The sequence below is a fragment of the Sporobolomyces koalae genome (genome assembly GCF_050403365.1).
Source record: "Sporobolomyces koalae JCM15063 DNA, S_koalae_JCM15063T_v1_ctg11, whole genome shotgun sequence".
Classification (NCBI taxonomy): domain Eukaryota; kingdom Fungi; phylum Basidiomycota; class Microbotryomycetes; order Sporidiobolales; family Sporidiobolaceae; genus Sporobolomyces; species Sporobolomyces koalae.
In genome coordinates this window covers 367,840-394,346 of record NW_027481760.1, presented here as the reverse complement: position 1 = coordinate 394,346, position 26,507 = coordinate 367,840, and the positions used below count along the sequence as shown (strand labels likewise).

General features: G+C 55.7%; 10 protein-coding genes across 10 annotated transcripts; 8 read left to right on the top strand and 2 right to left on the bottom strand.

Annotated features, from left to right (window-relative positions):
- Positions 1-2,568: 2,568 nt before the first annotated feature.
- JCM15063_001211 (uncharacterized protein) lies at positions 2,569-3,237 on the top strand (the record flags this gene model as incomplete). The annotated part of the gene is made up of 1 exon (XM_076678000.1): positions 2,569-3,237. The coding sequence occupies one exon, from the start codon at positions 2,569-2,571 to the stop codon at positions 3,235-3,237; it is 669 nt and encodes a 222-aa protein (XP_076534956.1).
- A 986-nt stretch (positions 3,238-4,223) lies between these two features.
- Positions 4,224-4,595, top strand: JCM15063_001210 (uncharacterized protein; the record flags this gene model as incomplete). Its single annotated transcript, XM_076677999.1, has 1 exon — positions 4,224-4,595. One exon carries the CDS (start codon positions 4,224-4,226, stop codon positions 4,593-4,595), a length of 372 nt encoding a protein of 123 aa, XP_076534955.1.
- Positions 4,596-4,877: 282 nt separating this feature from the next.
- On the bottom strand, positions 4,878-6,939 carry GCD1 (translation initiation factor eIF2B subunit gamma; the record flags this gene model as incomplete). The annotated part of the gene is made up of 7 exons (XM_076677998.1): positions 4,878-4,918; positions 5,009-5,112; positions 5,184-5,395; positions 5,467-6,007; positions 6,081-6,364; positions 6,450-6,637; positions 6,705-6,939. The coding sequence occupies 7 exons, from the start codon at positions 6,937-6,939 to the stop codon at positions 4,878-4,880; spliced, it is 1,605 nt and encodes a 534-aa protein (XP_076534954.1).
- A 235-nt stretch (positions 6,940-7,174) lies between these two features.
- Positions 7,175-10,799, top strand: DIS3 (exosome catalytic subunit DIS3; the record flags this gene model as incomplete). The annotated part of the gene is made up of 9 exons (XM_076677997.1): positions 7,175-7,652; positions 7,718-8,926; positions 9,015-9,193; positions 9,265-9,371; positions 9,439-9,720; positions 9,792-9,915; positions 9,981-10,429; positions 10,505-10,649; positions 10,731-10,799. 9 exons carry the CDS (start codon positions 7,175-7,177, stop codon positions 10,797-10,799), a joined length of 3,042 nt encoding a protein of 1,013 aa, XP_076534953.1.
- A 494-nt stretch (positions 10,800-11,293) lies between these two features.
- On the top strand, positions 11,294-14,077 carry JCM15063_001207 (uncharacterized protein; the record flags this gene model as incomplete). The annotated part of the gene is made up of 11 exons (XM_076677996.1): positions 11,294-11,370; positions 11,439-11,583; positions 11,652-11,731; positions 11,804-11,890; positions 11,955-12,338; positions 12,410-12,660; positions 12,727-12,823; positions 12,888-13,162; positions 13,232-13,445; positions 13,513-13,756; positions 13,820-14,077. The coding sequence occupies 11 exons, from the start codon at positions 11,294-11,296 to the stop codon at positions 14,075-14,077; spliced, it is 2,112 nt and encodes a 703-aa protein (XP_076534952.1).
- A 992-nt stretch (positions 14,078-15,069) lies between these two features.
- Positions 15,070-16,487, top strand: JCM15063_001206 (uncharacterized protein; the record flags this gene model as incomplete). The annotated part of the gene is made up of 6 exons (XM_076677995.1): positions 15,070-15,282; positions 15,363-15,602; positions 15,666-15,829; positions 15,900-16,010; positions 16,092-16,154; positions 16,238-16,487. The coding sequence occupies 6 exons, from the start codon at positions 15,070-15,072 to the stop codon at positions 16,485-16,487; spliced, it is 1,041 nt and encodes a 346-aa protein (XP_076534951.1).
- An 816-nt stretch (positions 16,488-17,303) lies between these two features.
- On the top strand, positions 17,304-19,794 carry JCM15063_001205 (uncharacterized protein; the record flags this gene model as incomplete). The annotated part of the gene is made up of 5 exons (XM_076677994.1): positions 17,304-17,631; positions 17,701-18,443; positions 18,527-18,790; positions 18,862-19,623; positions 19,690-19,794. 5 exons carry the CDS (start codon positions 17,304-17,306, stop codon positions 19,792-19,794), a joined length of 2,202 nt encoding a protein of 733 aa, XP_076534950.1.
- Positions 19,795-19,996: 202 nt separating this feature from the next.
- On the top strand, positions 19,997-22,695 carry JCM15063_001204 (choline/carnitine O-acyltransferase; the record flags this gene model as incomplete). The annotated part of the gene is made up of 8 exons (XM_076677993.1): positions 19,997-20,399; positions 20,459-20,623; positions 20,692-20,770; positions 20,846-20,905; positions 21,076-21,860; positions 21,927-22,117; positions 22,190-22,460; positions 22,526-22,695. 8 exons carry the CDS (start codon positions 19,997-19,999, stop codon positions 22,693-22,695), a joined length of 2,124 nt encoding a protein of 707 aa, XP_076534949.1.
- Positions 22,696-22,933: 238 nt separating this feature from the next.
- On the top strand, positions 22,934-24,821 carry JCM15063_001203 (thiolase family protein; the record flags this gene model as incomplete). The annotated part of the gene is made up of 11 exons (XM_076677992.1): positions 22,934-23,011; positions 23,087-23,160; positions 23,223-23,321; positions 23,398-23,507; positions 23,581-23,683; positions 23,754-23,765; positions 23,827-23,915; positions 23,984-24,292; positions 24,364-24,431; positions 24,507-24,606; positions 24,676-24,821. The coding sequence occupies 11 exons, from the start codon at positions 22,934-22,936 to the stop codon at positions 24,819-24,821; spliced, it is 1,188 nt and encodes a 395-aa protein (XP_076534948.1).
- Positions 24,822-24,902: 81 nt separating this feature from the next.
- Positions 24,903-26,035, bottom strand: JCM15063_001202 (uncharacterized protein; the record flags this gene model as incomplete). The annotated part of the gene is made up of 3 exons (XM_076677991.1): positions 24,903-25,670; positions 25,751-25,885; positions 25,961-26,035. 3 exons carry the CDS (start codon positions 26,033-26,035, stop codon positions 24,903-24,905), a joined length of 978 nt encoding a protein of 325 aa, XP_076534947.1.
- Between the last annotated feature and the right edge of the window lie 472 nt (positions 26,036-26,507).

Below are 26,507 nucleotides of genomic sequence, written 5' to 3'. Positions count from 1 at the left end.
CGAAATCTACATACTGTAGAGCAGCTTCAACTGCAGGTCTGTCTATAACAAGCTGATCAAACCTTGCCGCTGCGACGCTCCTGAGCTGACACATCGCCCTCTTCCATCGGACATCGCACAGCATATTCATAGCGAGGGCGACGAGAGCACGGAGAAATAAAGAGGACTCGATCGTCTAGGCAACTCGGGAGACGAGGGAGGCCGAGAAGGATCTCGTTCGGCGTGAAGTGCTCTTGAATCGGGGTCGACTATGCCGCGGAGTTTGATGCGAAACGCTTCCCAGATGAAGATCAAGTACAAGCACAGAAATAGGGTGTGCTCGTTCGTGTCTCGAGAAGAACAGTATACGCAAGAGTCGTCGTCAATTGATTTGAACTCCCTTATTTTCGATCGGCTTAGGATCCTGGCGTGTGGGGCTCACCAGTGCGTAGCCGCTTCTCAGACGTTGCTGAAGGAGTGGTGATCGATGTCCAAGCCTGGGATAGGCTCTTGGGAGTCGGGAAACCGAAGGAACTGGGAGAGCGGATTGAGACGAAAGGGTCGCCGCGCGTGCAGTGGAAGATGAGAAGCCGTGAGGCAGGAGTGAACGTCGACAAAGATCTTTGAGCTGCTAGTTTCCGTTGGCGGTACTGCGCGCAAACGGAGTCGGTGGGAAAGGAGAATGATGGGCGGCCTCGGGAGCGAAGCGGGGAAGAACTCCGGAGAGGTGGGCGAGACCCAAATCATAGATTTCTCTGCGCTGTAGATGTCGAAGGAAGGCTGGAAAGAGGAATTGAAAGATAAAGGGATGCGAGGAAAATAGCGAAATTTTCGAAACGAGCTCAAGTCTTCTGCATCATCTTTTTCGTGGCGGGCCGGCGGATTTCAAACGATTTCTGACTGCTGATCGCGTTGTTCCGAGGCCGTCAGGAAGAGCGTTGAGCAGAAGTCCAACCTGACTCGCTCCCGCGATGGCTCGTCGGCCAGTTGTCTTTGCTTTTCCAGTCCGAATCTCCGCTCTCTTGCCGAGCCCCCAAACGACGTCCTTAGCTCACTCTGATGCTCCGTGCTCTGTTGTCATTCTCGATTCCTGCGCGACAAGTCAGGCACGTCGATCCTGTCGTTTGCAACGTCGGAGAGAAAGGTGTGTGATGAGATGTGCTCGTTTGTCGTATAAGATCTGCGAGCGTGTTGCAACGTGTCTAGTCTATAGTCCGGTCTATAGTCCGGGCAAACGTAGCATGTTCGAGGAAAGAGATAAGTCGACGCAGGCGATTCAGCTGAACCGGGCGGGGGCGTGAGAAAAGAGCGCGAGAGGGGTGTCGGCGGCGGAACGTATCGCAAAGTACGATCGAAAATCGCGACTCAAAGACCCCCCGGTCATGAGCTGTCTTTGCCTGAATCTTGAAATCGACAGTGATGTTGAGAGCGTCACACAAGTCTCCACCGACGAGGAGCGGCACGGTACGCCTACGACTTCCTACTTCCTCTGTGTCTTCCATTATTTGAGAACTTACAAGGATCGTGGAACAATGTCTGCGACCGCCTTTACGGCCAGATTCGAAGGGAGAGGGGAGGAGAAGAAGGGTTTCTGTTTCATGCGAGACCATCTCGTGTTCACCAGCGTTTGCAGCCCGATCACGACATCTGCCCGAGCTTTGGAGGAATCACAGTCGTCGAGAAAGAGCCCCAGAGTAGGCAGCCCCAGTAGGAGCTGGTCGTCGGGGACAAGGTTGACGCGGTGAGCGCCCCGGAGAGGTCAAGCAGGGAGGACCAGTACTCGTTTGAGAGGACCGGGAATCTTGCGACCAGTACTCCTCCGTGTACTCATGTTCAAGGAGAGCGTGAACGACATCGTCGGGAGCCTTAGAGCAGAAGAGACAGGTGGCGTCGGTATCTGGGAGACTACTAGTTGGGCGCGTGTCCGGATGCCATGATGAAGGAGTGTCCGGTGCGTTTCGGCCTCGCGAGCGGTCGCAGGTGCGGTGTGAGTCCAGTCCCATGTCCTCCGAACGGGTGCTCCGCGCGCACGCGCCGATCGCGTGACTGTCGTCGCGATCGCGCACTCTCACCCTTGTCTCCCTCTGCATGCCACCATAGCATCTTTTCACTGGCCGGCGGATCTGCGTCCGAAGGTGCTCGTCGAGATCGAGCAGGCTATCGCGCTCAACGTTGGACATCCGACTCTCGCACTTGGATTCGCTTTCGCTACTCTTCGCACTCCGAACGCCTGCACGAGACTCTGCTTCCGAGTCCGGCTCCTCGTTGCGCTTCAGCACCCTACACCTCTGCATTGGTATCATGTGCGATCGATTCCGTCATCTGCCGTTCACTTGCTGCCGCCACGAAGATCCCATCGCTGAGGAAGAGACCGTTCAAGAAATGCGCACTCCTCGCCGCGGTTCCGGCCCGAGCTTCACCTCCTCTGCGTGTCGGTTATCGTAGTATGCATCTGGACCTATCCTGTCAGCTGACCCGCGCGCTCGCACCCCAGTGTCGCCAGTCGCAGCCGTGATTCCACATAGCTCAGAATCGCACACTGCTGCTCGAACCCCTGCTCCTTCTGCGTTGGACAGCTACTATCCAACGATGCCGTCGATTCCATACCGACCTTTCTCCGCTGTTTCCGCTGTGCCTGCTCGCGACGTACCCGAGGGCGAATACAGCCCCGAGAGCGGCAACGAAACCAACGGCGACAATGGGTACGAAACCGATACCTCCAGCCAGCTGCCTACGCGTGACACGGCGAGGAGTCTCGTCCGCCAACAACCACACACTCGAGACCCGAGGTTCCCGTCCCCGTTTCGCGCCGATCCTGCTGCGGCTATCCCTCGCAAGCATTTCCCTGTGTTCGATCGCAGCCCGTATGTGCGCCCGGTTGTGCTCGACTACTATTCAGACGATGGCAGCCCGCGCGACTCGACTCCACACTTGATCCTCCCGATGAGCAGCTTGTGTGAATTTGTTGCGAGTCTCGCTGCCGCGTTGTCAGTTGTCGAGAATGCTTGTGCACCTCAAACTTCGTCCGAGTCGACCTCAACTGAAGTCTCCTCCCCCTCTGGCTCTTCTGCGAATACCGGTAACGACCGTCGCAATCTCAACGCAGCGTACGAACGACCTCTGTATGGCCCGCAGTTCTCGACGTCGTCTAGCTCTTCAGACCATCACAGGCCGTTGCACGCTCTGCACAGGCCTCGCGCGACCAAGGCTCCCCCCAACTCTGCTGCAGAGGTCGGCTCGATCCTGGAAGAAGACTGAGCTCAACGGAGACATCCGCGCAACTGACCAGTATGCGCCATGCTTGCAAAACTCCTGTACAGTCACAGATACTCGCTCCTGATTCCCGTAGTCTCCATCTGTTCTCGTTGTCTGATAGGCTCTTGAGGACTCTGTGGTTGAGGAATTGAAGCCTTCGCTGATCCCTGTCGGACTGTCCCACGGACAGCTCTGTTGTGCCACACAGCTGCTATGGAAGGTACAGAGAAAGAGCGAATATCCGAGCCCAGAGCTGCAGTGAATGTGAAGCGCGCTGTTCCGATCGACAAGTGGGAATGCGACCGGGTGAAATTTTCGTCATCTTCTCTTTTACTGCGTGAGATAGCCACGCAAAGCGATTGAGCCTACACCGTCTGGACGAATCAATCACGCCGACATCGGAGGCAAACAGGGTCGCCGTTGATTCCTAGAATGCGCCGACACTGGTTTCGCTCGTGCGCGTCACGATGGTGCCGGTGTCGCGGAGAGTTGGAAATCAGGCAAGAGCTCGACGAGTGCCAGCAGTGCTCTTTCGACTTGATCCCAGACAGCGTGCTCCCAAGTGAGTCCAGCCGTCCATCTCGGCCGTGCGCGCGCAAGCTTGAGCCTGCTGGTCCACGCGATCACAGTCGGGCTCACCTTGCTTTGACCCACTAGCACGCCACGTTGAGCCGCATACGCGTCTCGACTGGCTGATACTATCCCCTGGTCCCCAAGCGATACCCGCGTCAATGCCTTCAGATGATCCGGTCTCGCTGCTTGAAAACGACGGTTCGGACGATTCTGCTTCGATCCGTCACCTCCTCACGAATGCCTCTCCTCTGCAGAGTCGTTGACGAGACTCAAGCTTCCCGTCTCCTCTTCCCGGGAACCCTCTCGATGCGATCCCTCGTCAGAGGATCCCGCCGCACGACGGACTGCATTATCTTCGACCGGTCATCTTGAATGTGCACGACGACATACTCGACCTTCGTGACCTCACGGCGCACATGTTTGGCCCCATGTCTGCGTACTGCGGGTTCGTCACGCATTTCAACGTCGCGTATCGCATTGGAAACATGTCTCCTCGCACCCTGTCTTCAGGAGCGACAAAAGGTTCATCCAGCTTCGATTCGATCCAAGATCACAACGCCGACATAGTCGCATCGGCATCGACGATCCCGAAGAACGCGAGCGAAGGATCGTTTGGACCTCGACCTCTGTATGGACCCCAACATTCAGCACTCGACCTCCCATTGGGCCAGTCGAGACCTCTACACGATCTGTACGATGCGCGAACGTCATCCCCCTCGATAAGTCCGCCACCTCCGACGGTCGAATTGCGCTTGAAAACTCGACGGATCGTGTTCGAGTTCGGATGAGGTTTGCATTCCATAGTGCGTGGATGGTACGCCATTCCCTTGTCCATAATGCTTCGTGCTTGTCAAGGATCGAGCTGTCGAGACGGCTAGCATCCGTGTTGCGTGAGTCCCGAATCGGATGCGACTTCCGTAGCGCAAGAAAGAAGATCTGTCATCTCCTGACTCCCGTCTGTACTAGGACTGCAATGAAAAATAACGTTAGATAAGAAAAATCGCGGGCCAGGTTTCGCAAAATCGTCGGAGCCTGTAGCATGAGGACGAGTTCTGAAATTCCAGGAATGTCTACTCGTCCCCGACTGTCAATTGCTCTCCCTTCAATTGAGCTGTTCCCGGGAAGCAAAAAGCTCATGATTAGCTTACTTGTCTTACACGACATCGAGCCGAAGAGCAGGGGAGAAAGTCGGTCAACTTACAATCGAAATCGACGATCACGTCTCGGCCGAACTCGCAGTCTTTCAATACTGCCCGGTCTCGGATTTGCACTCCGTTCGAGACCACACAGTTGTCCAATTTGACACTGTAACATGGCGAGCAAGAGACTCGTCAGCGCTCAAGAAAGGTACAGAGAGCGGTGTTTTCGAGGCGTACTTTTCCCCAATCACCACGTTCTCCATGATGACCGAATTTGTCAGTTTCGACCCTTTGCCAATCGTAGTCGATTTGCCAATGATGCAGCGTTTGATGCCGACCTTTTCTCCCAGTTTCTCGTACACGGTCGGGTTCAGGAACGAATCGGGCGAGATGAAGACTCCTGGAGGGGTTGAAGTTGGTGCAGGTTGAGGTGGTAGCAATTTGAGTGCCTGTACAGATCGACTTGGTTCAATCAAAGGGGATGAGGTCCACAAGGAGTCGGAAGGAGGGGGTTTCGTACCGCTCGGTTCAGCTCGACCCAACCGTTGACCGTGTTTCCCCTCGCACAAAATCCGTCCTCGTCTTTCCACACGACGACTTTGCAACCCCCGGCCCCTGATCTCCTCTGCGCCAAATTCGCGCTCCCGTTCGAAACGACGTCATTCGCGAACGCGTGTTGGTTCCGGTTCGACAACCACGACGTTCTCGACACCAATGCCGGGGTGGTCGTCCCGGGAGTCTGAGGTTCGCTTCGCGCATGATCTTCAAACGCACCGGTCGAGACGGGGTAGTAAGTTGGAGTTTGCGTCGTGCTGCGGCCCAACGCGAGTTCGTTCTGAAGATTCGCGCTCGAACTCGTCGTGCCGCGTGACAGGTCTTGAGTCCCTCTTTTGCGCCAGTGCGATCGAGCGACCCACCCGGTCAAGTCTCGAATCGATTCAAAGTGTTTCAGGCGTCGGACGGTTGCAGGGTCTTGCGAAGTGAGGAACGGGAGGAGTAGCGCAGAGAAGATGTACAGTTCGGTCGGAAGCAGCGAAGTCGTCAAGGTTGGCGAAGAGTACCTGCGGGTCGCAAACGCATCGGTCAATTGCGGGATCGACCACAGGAGAGACGATAGGGAGGGGGGGGGCTCACTTGGTTAGTAGCGAGGTTCGCAACGGGACTTCGTCGTGATCAAACTCGTCCATCTCGCGCACATCGAGAAGCCTGTCGGTTGCTTCGTCCCAGATGGTGAGGATGTCGGCGGGACCGTCCTTGCGCGCTTCTTGCACGTTGCCAGACGCGCGCGTTGAGAACAGGGTCGTGATGAGGTTGTCGTCGGTGCGATGACGGTCGAGAAGCGATGCGAGCGAGATGGTCGACGTAGCCGAGGTTGCAGGCGAGAGCAGGAGATCGCAGGGCAGAAGGATAAAGTCGGTCTGGCGGAAGATGCAAATCGAGGAATCTCTCGCTTTCAGCGAATGACCTACGAATCTACGAGACAGCTGCGAAACGAAGACTTACAGTGATGAGCTTGTGCTCTGCGGCCCACATGAGGACGCGGACCGTGCCGCGCGAGGCGACGTCTTCTGGGATTTCTTCGAGTTCGACTTTGGCGGTCGGGTTCGTCGACGAGGACGGAGTCGATCGCCTCGCGCGCAGGTGGTGTGCCATGGGTTTCGAAATTGACGCCGGAGTCAAGACGAGGATGTCTGGATATGCGTAGTTGCGAGTCAGCGACTGCAGAGACGGGCTACGAGAGGGGACAAGGCAGCTGACCAAACACGCCTGCCTGCTCGACTCGTTCGAGGCCCCAGTCGATCATCTTGCGGCCAGCGACGGGCAAGAGCGCCTTGGTCTGACCATGCGCCGAGCGCGATGGGTCGTCGTCCTGCGCTGAGAGCGGAGTGGGCGGCTCGACGAGTGGGAACAGGTCGACTCCGAAACCGCATAGAACGACGGCACGGAACTGGGCCTTTGGCAGCAGGGTCGGAAGAAGCGAGTTGGGCAGCATGTCGCGACGGACTGCAAGTCGAGTTCGTTCAGCATTGATCCTTCAAGGACGCCTCTTGTGGTGTCAGAGATGTCGGCTGCACTCACCTGAGGCTCAATGGCGCGAAAAGCGCGTGTGATGGAGCTGACGGTACGGATTACGGGAACAGACTCGAAACTCCAGAACTTCTAATTCTAAGTTCTCTCATCAAGTTTCAGACTACCGCATCACTCCACTCGCCCCTTTCAGATCAGCGATGAGTGACGCGACTGGTACTCCATCGAGTATCACGATCCTGCGCAAGCGACCGGCCGGGCAGGGAGGCGCTTCCTCGACCGCATACTGGCGCAAGACCGCTCGAGGCAAACTGCAGCGAGTGATCCGCGAGCACTACCTGCGCCCAGCGAGCGACTTCCCGTCCCCGCCGACCCTCCCATCCGGCGTGCAGTGGGTTGTGCCCGACACGAACGCAATCCTGCACCAGTTCGACCTCCTCGCCTCGCCCGACTTCCCTGCGCCGCTACTCGTTTCTCAGACTGTCCTCGACGAGGTCCGCCATCGCAGTCTGCCCCTGTACAACAAGCTTCGCACCCTCGTCGACGACGACCTCGTTCTCCCCGACGGCATCGCCACCGTCACCCTCAAGCGCGGCTTCACCGCCTGGAACGAGGCCATCGAGGAGACTTTCCTCGAGCGCGAACCAGGCGAGTCGCCCAACGACCGCAACGACCGAGGTGAGCGAGTTTCCAATCCCGTTTTGAGCGAGCCGACCGATTGACTCTCGTGTCTGTGCCGCCAGCAATCCGACATGTTGCGGCGTACTATGCCTCGCAGTTAACGTCCTCGGCCCCCACGAACAAACGACAGAAGACTTCGAACTCGACCGAGTCGGCTGCGACCTCGAGCGCACCTCTCGTCCTCCTGACTGATGACGCAGCGAACCTCAAACTCGCTCAGGCCGCTTCGATCCCGGCACTCTCGATTCGCCAATACGTAGATTCGCTCTCGTCAACTCTTCAAACCAAGCTCGTTGATCTGCTTGCCGTTGCCGGAACCGGTCTGGACCGCGATGGCAAGAATGGCGGCAAGGGCCGCGGCAAGGCCTTGTACTCGGAGTATCTTCCTGCGAGTGTTCTGCAAGCGGGAGTCAAGGCGGGCAAACTGTTCCAGGGTCATTTCAGTCCAAGCCAGTACAACTACCGCGAGGCCATGGTCAACGTGCCTGGACGCGACAAACCGATTCTCCTGGCCGGGCTCGAGTCGATGAACCGTTCCGTGGCTGGTGACCTTGTCGTGGTCGAGCTCTTGCCCGAATCTGAATGGAAGTCGATTGGAGAAGAGGTGGTCGACTCGGATCAGAAGCAAGACGACCCCGACGCACTTCCAACGGAAGATTCGACGACGGACAAACCTTCCGCACCCGAACCTTCGATCGTGCCGAGCGTGCCCGTTCCAACACGTGAGGTGCAACCGACCGGCCGGGTGGTCGGTATCGTCCGCCGTGCGTTCAGGCCCTACGTTTGCACCCTCGACCTCGCCTCGCTGCCCCCTTCAGCTCTCACTTCGTCCACCTCGACCACGATCCTTGCTTCTCCCGTGTCGCGGCAGATCCCGCGCATTCGAATCTTGACTCGCCAAGCGAGTCACCTCGCTTCACAAAAGTTCCTCGTCTCGATCGATCGCTGGTCGATTACGTCGCGATACCCAGAAGGACATTTTGTGCGCGTGCTGGGACAAGTAGGATCGAAAGAGGGCGAAGTCGAGAGTTTGTTGGAGGAGTGGGAGATCCCATACAGGCCGTTCTCGGCTTCGATCTTGAACTGCCTGCCGCCTGAAGGCGACTCGTGGGTTGTACCACCAAAGGACAACGATCCGAAGGGGATTTGGAACGGCAGGGTCGACTTGCGGGACGAGATCATTTGTTCAATCGATCCTCCAGGTTGCCAGGACATTGACGATGCTCTGCATGCGAAACGGTTACCGAACGGCAATATTCAAGCCGGAGTTCGTAAGCTCGAAGACTCTTCGCCATCCCGGCGCGCGTCGCTAGCCCCTCTCTTTGACTCTCTGACGCACGATGCTCTACTATGACGCAGATATTGCCGATGTGTCGCATTTCGTCTTGCCCGACAACCCGATGGACGCAGAAGCCGCCTCCAGAGGGACAACTGTCTACCTCGTAGACAAGCGTATCGACATGTTGCCGCATTTGCTAGGTACCAACCTGTGCTCGCTCCGACCATACGTCGAACGGTTGGCGTTCTCGGTTATTTGGGTGAGGTTTCTTCAACTGGGAAGCCTCTGCAATAGGTCACGCTGACTTCGACTGACATACCATGCGCACAGGAATTGAACGAAGATGCCGACATTGTCGACGTCAAATTCACAAAATCGGTCATTGCGAGTAAAGAAGCGTTCACGTACGAAGCTGCACAAAAGCGGCAAGACGATGCGTATGTGCTTCTCTAGACTGGCTTCAACCGTGTGCTAGCGAACTGACTGTGACAAATGCATGACTAGATCGAAGAAGGATCAGCTTACAGAAGGTATTCGGTTACTCAACTCGCTCGCACGCAAGTTCAAAGCGAAACGTATGGCGGCCGGAGCGTTGAACCTCGCTTCGCCCGAAGTCAAAATCCATATGGAATCGTCCGAGTCGACAGGACCTGTCGATGCCCCGGTTGATGTCGAGGTCAAGGAACTGTTCGAAACGAACAGTCTCGTCGAGGAGTTCATGCTGTTGGCCAACATCTCGGTGGCTCAACGCATCTACCAGCAGTTCCCTCAAACTGCTGTCCTCCGGTGAGCATGCCTCTGTTCGAACACCTTTGCTCTATTCGAGAGTCTGCGCTGAGTCACATCCATATATCCAGTCGTCACGCGCCACCACCCAAGACCAACTTTGAGGTGCTGCAAGATGTCCTGCAGAAACGACGAAACATGAGCCTCGATGTATCGACTTCGCGGGCTCTCGCAGATTCTTTAGATCAATGTGTCGTAAGTTGCCATCACTGCCCTTGTTCCCGGCTCTCTGTAGCTAATCTGTCTCGCTTAAATGTCAGGACCCTTCGTTCCCCGCATTCAACACTCTCGTCCGTATCATGGCAACACGGTGCATGCTCTCTGCCGAGTATTTCTGCTCGGGTTCGATCCCGGCCTCGCAATTCGGACACTATGGACTCGCTTCGCCGATTTACACGCACTTCACGTCTCCCATCCGTCGGTACGGAGACGTCATGGTGCATCGACAACTGTCGGCTGCGATCTCGGGACAACCGCTCCATGCCGGACTGCAGACGAGGTCGTGGGTCGACAAGACACTCGAGACGGTCAACAAGCGCCATCGCAGTGCGCAACAGGCTGCACGTGCGAGTATCGAGTTTTACGTCGCGCTCGCGATTCAGCGTCGCGAGGAACGCGCCAAGGCGAACCTCGACAGTCAGCAGAAAGTCAAGGCCGAAGCGTTTGTCATCAGGGCGTTCAGGAACGGAGTCGCCGTCTTTGTCAATCAGTTGAGCCCATCTCGCTCTCTGTTGGCCCGTCTCTTCGATGCGGAATTTGCTGATTTGTGATGATACGTTTTCAGATTCGGATTGGAAGGCTTGGTCACGTTCAAGCGCGACAACGAGTACGATGCCGAGACGTACGAGATTACGGTACCGGACAAGGCCGGGAACCAGGTCAAGATTGGAGTATTTGACAAGGTCACGGTCGAAATCAGTGTCGAAAAGGTGAGCATGGCCGTTGCTTCCTAGCCGCGTGCCCCTTTGCCGACGGAAGCGGTACTGATGACAAGTTCTCTCGGACCACAGGACAAGAATACGCAAAGAGGAAAGGTGGTCATGTCTTTGTGCGAACCTGTCGATTCCAGGGGTCTGTAAAAACTACTTGTATCGCTCCCCTCCTATTGCCTTGTAAACGTTGATTGCACAGTCAACGGGAACTGGAGGAGTAGAGAAGCAAGAGTCGAAGAGCATGATTTCTGGGAAGCTTATAAAGGCGGCCGCGATTTTCGCGTACCTGCACTTGCGCTTGATCGATCTTTGCAGACGCCAACTTGTACTACTGTATGTACTGTATGTGACGCTCCGCTTGGGCGCGTCCACTCGTATCATGGTCGCAAGTTTATTCGAGAGGGGAAAACCTTGAGCCGATCCCCCAACCCCACTCGCTTTGCCGACGTCGAACTTTCGGGACAGCGTTCTTCCCGGCGGAACTTCCCTCTCCCCCTGCACCTTTCAAATCTTCGAACCGCTCTTTCTTGCTCTTTCCGCTCCACTGGACTCTCGACTTCACTGGACTTTCGACTCGTGAAGGAAACAGACTCTACTTGTTTGGCGACTTCCCCCCACATTGCATCGCCCTCTCCGCCAAGATGACCACAATTCAAGAAAAAGCCAACGGCACTGCACCTTCGGGTTCGACCCAACACACTCCCGACAGTGAATACGAGTGCGTGCCGCTTCCAATTCTTGGCGGCTGGACCGCATTAGTTCTGACCTACGATATTCGATTCTCAGTGTCATCATCGTTGGAGCTGGACCGGCAGGTTGCATGGCCGACCTGTGCTTGACCACCTTTGGCTTCAAGGTCCTCCACATTGACAACCGACCGCACACGACCGAGGCGGGACGAGCTGACGGTCTCCAACCTCGCACGCTCGAAGTGAGCCATAGCTGATTCTGACCCTCAAGATCTAAGAATCACGAGCTGACACTCACTTGGAACAACAGGTCCTGCGCAACATTGGCGGCGTGTACTACGAAGAAGGAAAGGCATCGCTCGCGAAGCGTATGATCAACCAAGGAGTTCGGTACGCCACATTCTGCAGAATCATCTCCATCTATTTGTCCAGCTCGAAACTGATCAAATGATGCTCGAATAGAGTCTACGAGGTCGCATTCTGGGATCCCACCGACGACCAGGAGCTCGCGCGCACGTCTCGCGCACCTTCTTGCCCTGACTTCATCGAGTGAGCTCATTCGAACAGTGTCTTGCACGAACTCTAGGCTGACATTCATCTCTTCTTGCGCTAGCGTCGTGGACAACTACACTCTTCTCTTGCACCAAGGTCTCATCGAGCGATCGTTCCTCGACGAGGTTGAAGCTCGTCGTCCCTACCTTCCCGCCGACAAGCAATCTCGTGCGCCGCACGGCAACGTCTTCCGCCCTTACGAGTTTGAGACTTGCTCGACCGACCTTTCCAACACTCAATATCCCGTTTCGGCGACGTTTTCACACGGCGAGACCAAGGAAAAAGTGAACGTGCGGGCCAAGTACCTCCTCGGAGTCGATGGAGCCAAGTCGCTCGTCCGAAGAGCCATCTCGGGAGGACAGGTTGGTGATGGAGAATGGCAAGGCAAGATTCAAATGCTCGGTGATGCTTCCGACATCATCTGGGGTGTCATGGACGTCGAAGTGTGCGTTGCCTCGATTTCGCTTCGTTTGTCAGGTCAGGTGCACGTGCTGAACATGTCGATGCATACAACAGGAAAACCGATTTCCCCGACATCATGTCCAAGTGCCTCATCCACTCGAGGAACTCGGGCTCGATCATGGTCATCCCGCGAGAGGCCGGACTCGTGCGTCTTTACGTTCAGCTCCAAGCCGAAGCCGGTCCCGACGGCAAGCAAAAGCACTACGGACGCGACGCCAGCGAAGACATCTGCAAGGAGAGGGCGAGAAAGATCTTCGAGCCGTTCCAGCTCGAATTCGGCAAGACTGCATGGTTCTCGGTCTACCGTTAGTTGTCGTATTGTCTCGATGCGAAGATGCGCAAACTGATGGTATTCTCTTCTCGTACGACAGAAATCGGCCAACGTATCGCCTCAAATTACACCCTCGATCACCGAGTCTTCCTTGGCGGAGACGCGACTCACACCCACTCGCCCAAAGCTGGTCAAGGGTTAGTCCAGCCTTGCCTCCTACGCCTCTCTTGCATGATCTGACATGGAGCCGCCCACTACTAGCATGAACATTTCGATGCTCGACATGTACTCGCTAGCCTGGAAGATCAACCTCGTCGAGAAAGGTGTTGCGGACTCGTCCATTCTGCTCCCGACGTACGAGCAGGAGCGAAAGGGAATCGCCGAGGAGCTGCTCGCGTTTGACAAGGCGTACTCGACGCTGTTCTCGGGCCGATCACCGAAAAGTGACCAATTGACCGACGATGCGACCAAGGCAAAGAGCAAGGGCGCTGTCGATGCACAGCTGTTCATCGAGACTTTCAAGAAGAACGCGTTCTGTAAGTCGTTCATCTGATGCTTCCCCTCGAGACCATCACCGCTGATCATGTTTCCACTATCTTGTACAGTCACTTCGGGATGCGGAGCGATCTATCACCAAAACGTTCTCAACGCACTTCCTGACTCCGAGCTCGTTCAAAATTACCACAAGAAGGGCGTCTTCAACCCGCAAGGATCCAAGCTCATTGCTGGTCAACGATTACTTCCTGGCAAAGTCACCCGTGCGATCGATGCGAACCATGTACGCATCCAGCAAGAAGTTAAGATGAACGGTGCCTTCCGGTCAGTTCCCCTGCCCTTATTTGAGAAAGTCGACATTTCACTCACGCACTTAAAAAACACCCGGCAGAATCCATGTCATGGCAGGACGATACCAAACCTCGCAACCTGCTCTCGCAGCCTTGAATGAATTCCTCGACTCTCCCTCGTCTTTCCTCAACCTCTACCGACCTTCGCGATCCGTCCAAGCTGCTACCGTCTTCAACTCGCAAGAGACTCGCCACATCGAACCTGAACGCGGACAACGCGAGCCGAATTACAACCCCTTCTTCACCTTCTTGACGGTGTTTGCCGACCCGCACACCGAGTGGAACGTGAGTCTAATCGATCGCACATTTGAGAATTGCACCCCTTTGACCCTTCTCCTGATTCTATAGATCGAAGATCTCCCTTACAACCTTCGTACCTACCGCTCGCAAGTCTACTCGGACGACCTGCCCGACCGACGAGTCGACAAAGCCTCGAAAGCTCCTTTGCACGAGAAGTACGGAGTGGCGCTCGACAAGGGTTCGATCGTCGTGGTCCGACCCGATGGATACGTCGGAGCCGTCGTCACGCTCGACAAGGATGGTTTCGAAGCCATCAACGCGTACTTTGCTGGGTTCCTCAAGGGCCAGCAAAAGAGTGCTCTCTGAATGGGTCGCCAGTTGGATTGATTCCTCGATTTCCCGATTTCCGATATTCGTAGCTTGTTGTCTTACTGTTCATATCAATGATCAAGCTTATTGCGTCAGCTCAGCGATGACGTGAGACCGAGCCAGTTGCTGAGACACAGTCCATCTCTGAGGAGGAGGTGCCCGGAATGCTGTTAGCATCCGGAAAGTGAAAGATTGTCGGCGCACGGGCCCTCTCGCGAATCACACTTCTTGAATTTGTCCTTCGACGATAACAAAACGCCGTATGACAAGACGCAATCGGGATACGACTGATTCTGCGTCAGACGGGACAGAGATAGGCTTGTGTACATGTACGATACATCCATAAACGTGGAACTTTTCTTGTCCCTGAGCAGCTCTGGCACGAACTCCAGATCGACTTCTATGCTCCCGCGAAGCGCTCGTTGTACGCGGGAAGCAGCTGTTTCGGCAATGCTGTCGTACGGTCTGTGCTTCAGTCTCTTTAGGAAGCCTCGACATTTGCGAGCGCCGACTCTGTCGAGGTAGTCTCAGTCAAGGGTCTATGTACTGGTTGAGCGGCGTGGAATCGGTCAGCGGTTGTAAGCGCACCCGCCGGAGGCCGCCGGGGTTGCCCAGCCCTGTCGAGTCCGGGACGTGCTCAGCCTTTACAATAGTAATATGAATAGTCCGATTCTTATGGAAGAAACCGGACTTTGGTGCTGTGTCTGCGACTCGGACACAGGCAAGAGTAAGTCTGTGCTTGTTCTAAAAAGGTGATCCTGACTGACTGTCCTCTTGATAGGCCAGGGGCAGCGGAATGTGTTGAGGCCGCCTCGCACACAGACCGCCCGGCACCTGGTCTGTGTTGTACCAACTCCGAATGATCGGACTTGCCGTGGAACCGGGCGGGCTCGAGCTAGCGAGCCAGGATCAGGTCGCCTGTCAAAAGTCTCTTGCTTCCGTTTTCCTTTCTGCTGTCGGTTCCCTCCACAGATACCAACATATCCACCATGGCTCAAGGTGTACTCTCTCAAGATGATCTAGCGCATCTTCTGGACGGTGCGGGTGGGGGAAGCACCGGCGGTGACCACACTGTCACCGTCTTGAAGCGGACCCGCAGGATCACCAGGATCACGGTCGGCGATATCGAGCCTTCCGCGAGCACTCCCTCGGGTCTCTCTTCATCATTCGGGAACACCAACTCGTGCCCGATTCACATCCGCGTAGGCTCGTTCTCCGATTTTGCCGGACCCTTCCGCGGACTTGCCCTTCTGACTCGTTTCCGCCCTGCTGTGTGACACAGTTCTTAGGATCTGTACATGGACCTTGCACATGTCCCATTTCCGACATTCTGCGCGGCATCACTGGTCACGCCGCGGACAGCGACTACCTCTCCCAGGTCGAGGTGCCGTCGCAACCTGTCAAGGCTAAGTACCCACTTCTGGTGATCTCGCTCGACGGACTGCTTGCGGCTCATCTCCCGAAGCACTTCGTTGGAGGCTACACGGAGTACATCAAGCGTGCTTACCTGCAAACGTTCATGGTCAGTTCCATGTTTTCTGTAAGAATGCCAGGCCAAGGATGAAACTAACCGCTGTGTCACTAGAACTACCTCCTCCAACGCCAAGTGCCCTGGTGTTTCGTATTCTGGACGTCGAAGCCTCGCAAGGAAGGTCTCAAGATCCTCAAGGAGCTCAACTTGCCAACCGGTGGGCCCGAAGAGGACGAGCGTGATAATGTTCTGGGCCTCTTCGCCGCCGAGGACATGAGGTCAGTCTCCGCATGCTTCTCGTCAATTTCAGTCGTGCTTGACGAGTCTCGATAACGATGTCTTGGTTAGCAAATGGCGCGACTCGCCTCATCCCGTCAAGGACCTCGAGTACCTCTGGACTGCTCTGTACCAGGAAGAAGGCATTCAATTCGGTGTACACAACACGGTCGTGCTCACGCAGTAAGCATCCGCATTCACCGTCGCGGGGCTCTGAAAGAATTTCGCTTCGCCCAACTGACGGATCGGTGACTCCCTCGACAGCGACCCTCAAGAGATGGCAAAGCAGCCTTACAACTTCATCCACTTGCCTACGCAAAATTACAAGTGAGTCTCCGAGTTCAGATCGATGCAATCCAGATTTGGAACGCGAACCGAGCGCTCACATCCAAGGATGCCTGACTGTACAGGTCGGCCGAGCCCCAAGCGGACGACCTTGTCTTGCTGCTCATGATCGCAGTCCTCAAGGATCTCGAGACCGAGACCAACTTTGCGTTCCACATCAAAGACATGGGCTGGAACACGCCCGAAATTTGGACCGCGCAAGGCATGAAGGCACAGAACCTACGCAACAAGATGTTGTTCGACGCGGTCCGTACCTGCGCTGTAGAGCGCCTCTCGATTCGAGCTTTCACGGGCAACAAGCGCGACGCTGCTTAGATCGGGGGAGCGACAATCGTCTGGAATCGATTTCGAGTCGACTGTCGACCAATCTCCGTCAGGAATGGAGTGATCTACCTTGTTTTTGTTCTGTTCGCTTGTCCAAGTTCCGTTATCTGTGCAATTGGCCGTCTCGTATTGCCTACAATGACGCTCGATCGCCAAACGTCCGTCGTCGAGGATGGTCAGACTGGCGATTGCTCGAGTAGAAAGCTTTTCTTGGGTCGAAGACAGTCGTCAGAGATAAGAGACTATCCGGAAAAAGACGACAGACAGTTTGAATACCGATCGCCTGCATAGGACCGAGTAACCTGATGAGTATCGAGGTATCTTTTGCGAGGTGAAAGCCACCGTAGCGATTGGCACGCATGGCGGTATGAAGGCGAAGCCGTGCAAACATGGGCACAGCCTCACAGGTGAGAAGCTGAGGAGCGTGCGGGTCAAAGCAAAACATCAGACGCGTGCTTGCAGGGGACGCGTTCTCGCCCGACCTCCACGCCAACCTCGCCTAACCTTGGGTTATCGTGCATCGCTGGTGCTGTGCTCTGCTAAGTGGCCTTGGCCCCCAGGAAATTCAGGTGAGCAAGCGGTCAGACTGCGGGATTGTTTGTTGATCGACAAGTCATGCGACGCATCATCGATACCGATTGGCCCAAGGATCGCCTCGAGCGACACCTGAAGCGTAGCAGCTCGTCACGATCAGCTATAGCGCAACAGGGACGCGGGATACACGCATCGGCCTGCGTAGACTCATCATTCAGCTGACGCTTCTCGATGGTCTCTCCTTCTGCCTTGCCCAGATAGAAAGTGCAAGCCATGTCCCTGTTCGACAGATCCTATGTCGCCTCGACACAGGTCGAGCTCTCCCGCGTCGCCTCGTCTTCCCCGCCTCTGCCCGACCTCCCTTCGACCTCGACCTCTCTCCTGCGCTCAAACAGACAGATCCCGCCAGAGCTGAGAGCTCCACAGTACGACCCTAATTTTCGGCCTGGAACCATGCAAGGCTCGTCGGACCAGCAGCACAAAACGGCAATGTTTGCGTCCGAGGACCTCTTCAGCGAGCGGCCGACTGGTGGGCCCGACACTGCGAAACCTGCAAAGCGAGCAAGGCCATCCGAAATTGGCAAGATGCTGTTTCCTTCAAGTATGTAGCGTCTTCTTCCTCGCTTCAAACCACTGACCCGTGCCGAAACTGAGGTCGAATCGTGCGCAGATCTTCCCGTCGGCACTTCGTCGCAGGGCAGCCCGAGGTCGAAACGGTACTCTCTGCCTGCTAGTTCCGCTGGCGCGCTTGGTTCATCAGCATCGGAGGCGGCCCTCGCTCGAATACCGCGTCGTAGCGTTGAAGCTTCGAGCTCGCAGCTGTTCTCCCCCGTTCCGGTCGAGCACCGACGCACTTCCTCATCCCACACTTCGGCTCTTGCGCAAGCTCGAGATAACTTCCTCGCTTTGCCGCTCGCGAATCAACTGCGTTCCCTCAAGAAACGCAACTCGACGCTCGCCGCCGCGTCGCAATCGACCGTCTCGCAACTCGCCGAAGCGACAGGCAAGATTGAAAACCTCGAACGCATGCTCTCGTCGGTCGAGGCGAGTCGCGGGTTGGACGCAGAAGGGTGGGAAGCAGAGGCTTCGAGGCTCGCTCAGGAGCTCACGATATTGCAGCAAGACCAAGAACGCAACCAGGTCGATCCCGCCATTGTTGGAGAACTCGAATCGAGAGTGAGCGCAACCGAGCGTGCGTTGTCGATCGAGCAGGCGAAGAAGCGGCGTGCGAAAGAATTCGTCAACAAGCTCAAATGCGAACTGAACAACCGGAGGTGGAAGGAGAAATACGAGATCGGGCTGCTCGAGTACGAGGAACGGGCCTGGGAAATCAGACTCGCCGAGACAGAGTGCAAACTTGCGATTGTCAAAGGCAACTTGGGTCATGAGCGAGCAGAACGAGAAGAACTCGAGGTAAAGCTACCGGTGTTCGAATTTTTCGGGTCTCTTCCCTGACTGACTCTGCTTGTACCATCAAACAATCCATGTTCGAGCAGAGCATCGTCACTTCCCAGAGGAAGAAGATTGCGGCGCTTTCGGCCAGCCGCAAGCTTCTCCTCGATTCGTGCAAGGCTGCGGAGACCTCGGGCGAACAACTGCACGGCTCACTGTCTCAAGCTCAGGAAGATCTCGCGATACGGGATGAACGGATCGAGGCGCTTGAAGCGGAGCTCGCTCACGCCCGCAAGATGGGCGGAAAGGGCGATGATAGCGTCCGCAACAAACAAGATCAAATGGCAGCAGAGGTCAAGGATCTCAAGGTATGTCGTTTGCGCACTTCCAGACACATGTTCCTGTCAAACGGGCCTTGCTCACCTTCAGGTCGACACAGGCTCGACTGAAAGCCTCGCAGAGCGCACTCAAGACAGCCGAAAAAACATCGGCCTCAACCGGCGTCACGCTGGAAGCTACCAAGTCAGCCCTCGATATTCTGCAAGCAAAGTACGATGCTCTCGTCGAGTCGACTTCTGCCAAGTCCGCCAATGCAACGATCAAGCCTCGAGCAAACGTCGGCAAAGACCAGCGCAAGGCACAATCTGCTTCGGCCCGATCAGAGGAAGACAATGACGATTCCGAGGCAGAAGAAGAGCGTCAGGTCGAGCAGTTGCTCAAAGGTGGAAAGAGATCGACAACAACGGCCAAGAAGGACAAAACGGTTATTAGCAAAGTCGTCGATGCAGACGAGACAGATTCGGACTCGCAAGAGACTGTCCGACCGGTCAAAAGTAAGGTGACGACGAAACCAAAGCCGAAAGTGAAAGTCGTGGGGCAACAGGAGCAGGAAAACAGCAACGACGATGTAGGCGAAGAGGAGGATGACGAGACGCCTCGAGCGGCTTCGATCCTGCCTGCAACTGTGCCGACCAAGAAACGCAAAGGTCAAGCACAGAGCGAGAAGGCAACCAATTCAAGCGCCGAGGATAATTCGAAGACAGCGGCGAAAGCGGCAAGTTTGGGGAAGAAGAAGCTCAAACTCGACCTGGAAGTGGACGAGGGACCTCCCGAGACCGCCAAGGATGTCCCCGAAAAGAAGAAGAAGCGGAAACTTTTCGGAGGCGACAAGAAGGGGATGGATTGGCAAAGTCGGATCGAGGTGCGGATCTAAGCACTTCTCTCGCTCTCTCCTCGTCAGACCAAGCTCATTGCGTTGCTCGCACAGAACGCGGACGTCAACGGACTCATCCCGGGCAATCTGTCGCCAATCAAGCTGACCAAGCCAAGCGCGTCCAAGTTTGGGGGCGGCGTGAAGAAGAGCATCTTCTGAAATAGTCTGAGCAGTCTTTGTATTTCTTTACATCTTTAGTCTGTCTGCCAGAAATTTTTGAGTGGGCGATTTCACGCTCTTGCCCCGGCGAGGTGGCCGGCGCGAGAAGATTTTAGGTTACGGCATCCGGCTTCTTGACCGTCCGTGTCCCCTTCTCGACGTTCGGCACAGACATGAGCTCTTGAGCGCGACGACCCGACTCATGTATCTGTCCTCGCCTGCACGCGCCCTAGTCCGTCTGTCATTGCCATCGAGTTCGACTGCTCTCGCTCGCGTCCCCGTTCTCGGTTCATCGAGTTTCACGCGCCGTCGCCCCACTTGCCGGCCCCTGAGCTCTACCTCGACCCGCATGTTTGCCCTCACGCCCTACCGCAGCGAGCAGCCGCGGACGTTCGCGCTGTCCAAGTCGCTCCCCAGGCTGCCCGTGCCGCCGCTCGCTGCGACGCTCGACAAGTACCTCATCTCGCTTCGACCCTTCTTGCTCGACCAAGCCGCTCGGCAAAGCGAGGACGCGCAATGGGTCGAACGGGAGCTCGCAAAGAGGAGGGAACTTGCAGACAGCTTTCAGAACGGCCTTGGCAAGGTCCTGCAGGAACGGCTCAAAGGTTAGTCCTATCCGCTCGCATGGTAGCAGCTCCTCTCATCAGGTTCTCATTACATCCAGATGTCGACCGCATGACGCCGAACAACTGGCTCGACGATCATTTCTGGCTCAACATTGCGTACCATTCATGGCGCGTGCCCCTCCCCGTCAACAGCAACTGGTGGCTGCTTATGAAGGAAGACCACTCGATTCCGGCAGAATTCCGTGCGAGCATCCCCGACAAGGGTGAGCTCTCGAGTCTCGCAGCTTGCACGCTTTCGAAATTCTGAGCTCAATCATTGCATCCACTCCAGGTCAATTCACTGACTGGCAGATTCGAAGGGCTGCCAAGCTCACACAGCGTCTCGTCGATTTCAAGCTTCGCCTTGATCGGTATCTACTTGTCTCTCCGTGTACTATTCCTTTCTCGAGCTCGAAGCTGATTATGCCATTTCGATCTCGTAACAGACAAGAGATCCTCCCGGATTCTTCTCGAGCAGGTCCGTTTGAGATGCATCAATACTCTCGGTGAACTTTCTTTCCCGCGTTTCGGACTGAGCCTCCTGACACCCCTTCCTCGCCCTGCTGTATCCTCCTCTTGTCACTTTTTGCGTCTCTACAATGTCCTGCCCGTTCCTGGATCGTGATCGTTCCGGAAACTGATCAGGTCGCTCGCAACGGTTCTGGTTCGCAAACAGGGTGTTTGGAGTGACCCGACTGCCTCTTCACCCTTCCGACACGTTGGCCCATGCCCCCCACCCTCACCCGGCCAAGCACATCGTCGTGATGGCTCACGACCACTTCTACTCGCTCGACGTCGTCTCGGCTGATGGAAACGCGGTCTCGCCTGCGGAACTAGAACGCGGACTGTGGGCGATCGCTGACGATGCGACTCGGCGAGGCCCGGCCGAAACGAGCATCGGCGTACTTTCAGGGGACGATCGAGACAGCTGGACCACCTCCCGTGAACACCTTCTCGCGCTCTCGCCCACGAACCGCGCATCGGTTACTCGCATTGAAGACAGTCTCTTTGTTCTGTCCCTCGACCCGTACACGCTCAAATCTCCCACGTTCACCACGTCATACTCGGACCCTTCAAAGGATTCAACGGATCTTGATGCGCACATCCGCAACGCTTCGACTGCGGGAGGGTCAGGCAAGAACCGCTGGTGGGACAAAGCGGTCGGGATCCACGTCGAAAGTAACGGCCGAGCGAGCATGGTCGGTGAACACTCGCCTTGCGATGCTCTCATTCCCTCGATCGTGTGCGATTACGCTCTCGCCGAAGATCTCGACCCGAGCTCGGCTTCTCAGCGGGGCCAGAGCGCCAGTACCGTCGATGGACCGTTCGAGTGGGTCATCGACGACCGGATCAAACAGGCGGCTGATAAGGCAACAAAGACGGTCGAAGAGATTGCGCAAGACAGCGAAGGTAGGATGTTGTGGTTCGACGAGTATGGCGCAGGCTGGATCAAGAACGTTGGTGCGTATCTCGCCACGCGCCCTGCTGCCTGAAGCGCGTCCTGACTCGTTTCCATGTGCGCGACAGGCAAACATTCTCCCGATGCGTATCTGCAGATGGCGCTTCAACTCGCGTTCCACAAGACGCACAATCGACCGACTGCGACGTACGAGACGGCATCGACGCGCCTATTCGCGCGGGGCAGAACGGAGGTGATTCGCACGTTCAGCGAAGACAGCTGGAAGTGGGTCAAGGCTATGCGAGAAGGCCAGACTGACGTGAGTGCAGATCTCGTTCAGGGCTACACTTGCTTTTACTGCGCGTTGCTCATGACCACGCTTCATCCACAGCACAAGACACTGTATTCGCTCCTGTCTGCTGCGACCAAAACGCACAACACGCTCACGCGCGAGTCGTCGACTGGGCGGGGCATTGATCGTCACTTGATGGGTCTGCGACTGTTGTTGCGTCCAGATCTTGAGGAGAGCCATCCACTGTTCGAGGACGAGCTGTTCGGCAAGAGTCAAGAATGGGTTTTGAGCACGAGCGGGTTGAGCGCCGGCGACAGGTTCTACGGGACTGGGTTTGGATCGGTGTATCCTAACGGCTACGGCATCAACTGTCAGTAGTTTCCTCTTGTATTCGAGAACGAAAGCTCGAGCTGACACGGCTTCGGCTCGATGTAGATCTCGCGGGGGACAAGCTCGTCAAGTTTGGCATTGAATCGAAAGTGTCGAACCCGGAAACGTCGACCGAGACGTTCCGGAAGAACCTGGTCGAGGCGTTGAGGGAGATGAGGGAAGTGTGCGAGAAGGGAATCCCTCCTCCTGCAGACGGGGAGAAGCCCAAATTGTAACCGAGACGTTGCGTAGCTTTCGAGATTTGTCCGAATTCAATCAGTAGTGCGATACCTCAATTTTCCTCCTTGATCCGGTTGTGCTCAACTATTGCACTGGTACATTATTCGTCACGCTCCTGCATCTGGAATGCGAGAAGAGAGAGAGCTGACCAGAAGCGGAAAGTTGCCGGATGCCGGAGACCAAAGTTGGCGAAATCATCGAGCGCGGTCTCTCTCTCGTGCTTCTCGACACAACATGGTCTATATCGCAGCAGCAAAACGTACGGCATTCGGAGCGTTCGGTGGCTCGCTCAAAAACTTTACGGCAGCCCAGGTGAGCGAATGACCCCCACTCTCAACCCGTGTCCCGCGGTTGATCCTCGCTGACACCGTTTCTCCGGACCCACAGCTCGGTGGACATGCAGGCAAAGCTGCACTCGCAGAGCTGCCACAAGGGGTCAAGGTCGACAGCGTTCACTTTGGGTGAGTACACCAACCCGGACCGAGTCGCGCGTGAATCCACTCACATTTGCGCGGATGCACAGCCAAGTCCTGTATTCGGATCCATCAGCAGCCTACCTCGCTCGTCATGTCGGTCATCTCAGTGGACTGCCGGTAGACGTTCCCGCTGTGACCGTCAACAGGTTCGTTCCGTGCTTTCGACTGTCGCGACAGTATGTGGGGTTCCTCCTGACCCTGGCTCTCTCTCCGTGTCAATAGGCTGTGCGGAAGTGGCTTTCAGACGATCATCAGTGCTGCGCAAGAGATCAAGTTGGGCGAAGCAGACGTCGTATTGACAGGTGGTGCAGAACAAATGTCACTCTCGCCATGTACGGGCCCTCTCGTAGCTCTCAGCCTCTGCGAAGTCCTGTTCGACGCTCACCGATGCGTTTTATTCAACAGATACACTCTCGGGCGCTTCCCGCTTTGGAACACGCTACGGAGTCGATCTCAAGCTCGAGGATTCTCTCGCCGCTGCTCTTACCGATCGCGTGCCGACCCCTACGTGAGTTGTCGTACTATCTAGCAGCGCCTGTCAGGAGCTTGAAGAGCTGACTGATTCCCTCATCGCCTAGTCCGATGGGAATGTAAGTCCTGCACCGAGCTTGTCGCGCACAGTTCAATTCCTGACCAACTTGTTGGCTACAGTACTGCCGAGAACCTCGCCAACAAGTTTGGTATCACCCGTCAACAATGTGACGAGTATGCTCAACAAACTCAGAGACGCTGGAAAGAAGGTGAGCGGTAGCCAAGACCAGACCTCATCCCAAGGTTTCCTATTCACAACTATGACCTCTTGGCGCAGCTCTCGACGCGGGGGCGTTCAAGGACGAGATCGCGCCCATGTCCCTTCCACCGAAAAAGAAGGGTGGCGAACCGATCATGTTTGCCCAGGACGAACACGCTCGTCCCCAAGTCACGCTCGAGCAACTCGGCAAACTGCCCTCCGTGTTTGCCAAAGGTGGAGTCGTGTCGGCTGGCAACGCGAGTGGAATTTGCGACGGTGCTGCAGCGAATGTGGTCGTCAGCGAGGAAGCGCTCTCGAGGTACGGAATCAAGCCTCTCGCAAAGGTTTTGAGCTACCACGTCGTCGCGGTGGAACCTTCGATCATGGGTACGCGTTTCCTCCCATACGTTTGTTTCCTCTCCAGATCGTCAGCTGAATGTGCGACTTGCGTGTCATAGGTATTGGACCCGTTGAAGCGATCCGCGGCGCGCTCGAGAAAGCGTCGCTCAAGATCTCCGACATTGACGTACGCCTGACGGCTCTCTCGTCTCAGATCAGAGCATGGTCCAACTTACTAAGTTCCTATCACTCGGTTACACAGCTCTTTGACGTCAACGAGGCATTCGCGGCGCAGTGGCTCTCGGTTCAGCGCGAACTCGATCTTCCGAATGACAAGTCGAACGTGTTTGGCGGTGCGATTGGTGCGTTATAATCCCTCTCGACTCGCGTTGGATTTGAGCCTCGACTGAGCTCGACATGTGGTGCTGTAGCTCTGGGTCATCCTCTCGCCGCGAGTGGAGCGCGTATCACTGCCAACTTGGTTCACAACCTTCAGCGCCTCAACAAGAGGTACGCCGTTGGCGGAGCTTGCATTGGTGGAGGTCAAGGTATCGCAATCGTTCTCGAGAGGTGCTAGCCTGTTGTACAGAAGTGTAATCGAAAGCTCGTGTTGTCATTCCTCGAATGAAAAACAAGACTACGCGGATCATGATCTCGATCACTTCTTGCGCACCGTTCCCGCTCCATGCATCTTGCGCTTTTTGAATCCAGTTTTTCCACTTTCGGCTGCTGGAGTGGGCTTGACGTCGGCCGGTTGCTCTTCTGCCTTGACGCCTCCGGCTAGAGGGACGGCCGGTTTCGACCCCTCATCAAAAACCATCAACGGTTCAGCTTTGACCTCTGTCGATTGCCAACCTGTCCGACCAGTACTACTCGAGTCGTCTTCGAAGTTGAGGCTGTGTTCCTGTTCCCACTTGAGTCGAGCAGCATCGCGTTCTGCCAATTGCGTCTGTTGCAGATCTTGTTCCTCCTTCAAAGTCAAACGTTTCCGTTTCAATTTGATCCCGCCTCCAATCTTGCTTGGATCGAATTCGTCTTCGTCGAGATCGACCTTCTTCTCGGTAAAGTATCCAGTTCGAGGTCGAGGTGGGGACGGAGCTCGTTCCTCGATTCCAGGTTCTCGCTTGATCTCTCCTCCTCCATGTTCGATCGGTCTCACTTTCAGAGGTTTGAGCACCTTCTGCCACTGTCCAATTGTCCCTTCCTTGTTCCTCAATTCTGCCTCTTCCTTCTTCTGTTCGGCGGCATCATCTTTGTACCCCAAAAACTCTGCGGTCGTGTAATTCGCATACGGGTCTGAAGCTGAAGGTTTCGGGGTTGGTGGAGGAGGTTTCGCTTTCGAAGTCGATGCGACAGGAGGTTCTTGATCTTGAGTCTCTGCCACAGATGGAGCTTCGGAATCGATTCCCATTGCCGCTTTCGCTGCCTGTTCAAGTTCGAGCAACGCAAGTCAGTCATCTCGTTTTGAAAAACAGTGTCTCTTCTTAGAGGATTTGGAACTCAAACGGCTTCGATCCGGGCCATCTCTTTCGATTCCTCGACTTTGTCTTTCGCATCCCTCGCACCTCGTTTGTAAATGTCTCGAATGTATCGTTCATAGTTGCCTTTGTGCCTCAATCCAGTTTCATGTTGAATGCGTGACTATTCAAAAAAACGGGAAGATTAGACCAACCTTAGGACGCGAAGCGATTTCTGAGGGGGAGAGAAACGACTGACGGGTTTGTCATCTGCAATGTAGATCTTGCAGTATTTGCAAAAGTACTTGTCACGACTGATCCAATAGTCTGCCATGGTACCCGATCAAGCCGAGAGATCGAGGAGCAGAGAGTGTCCGAGTGGGGAGAAGTTTGCTTGCTGATCGAATGCGACAGGCGGAACCCGTAGTTGAAGCTGCTGGACCTGTGAAATGTTAGGCGTTCTCGTGGATGTCAACGTGTGACAGGCGTGATGGACAGGAGCCGAGAAGAGTCCCGCATCGCTTTCTCGAGTTGATTCGCTTCATCATCATCAAACATGGTGTTCTCGTGCATTCGCTTTGTTTGCAGCTGACGGGCTGGTAGAGCGTGCATCAGATAATGACTACCCCGAATCGGTGTGGCGAATTCACTGGCGCAGCGTCCCGATCATCCTCGGCCGTGTCTATTCCGAATGTCAATAGGATTCTCTCACAAGTTCTGGAGAAAACGAATACGCTGAAACTCGTAAAGTACGTGCAAGCCGATCTGGTCCAGCGAGTCAGAGGAGGGTATCAAACTACAAACGA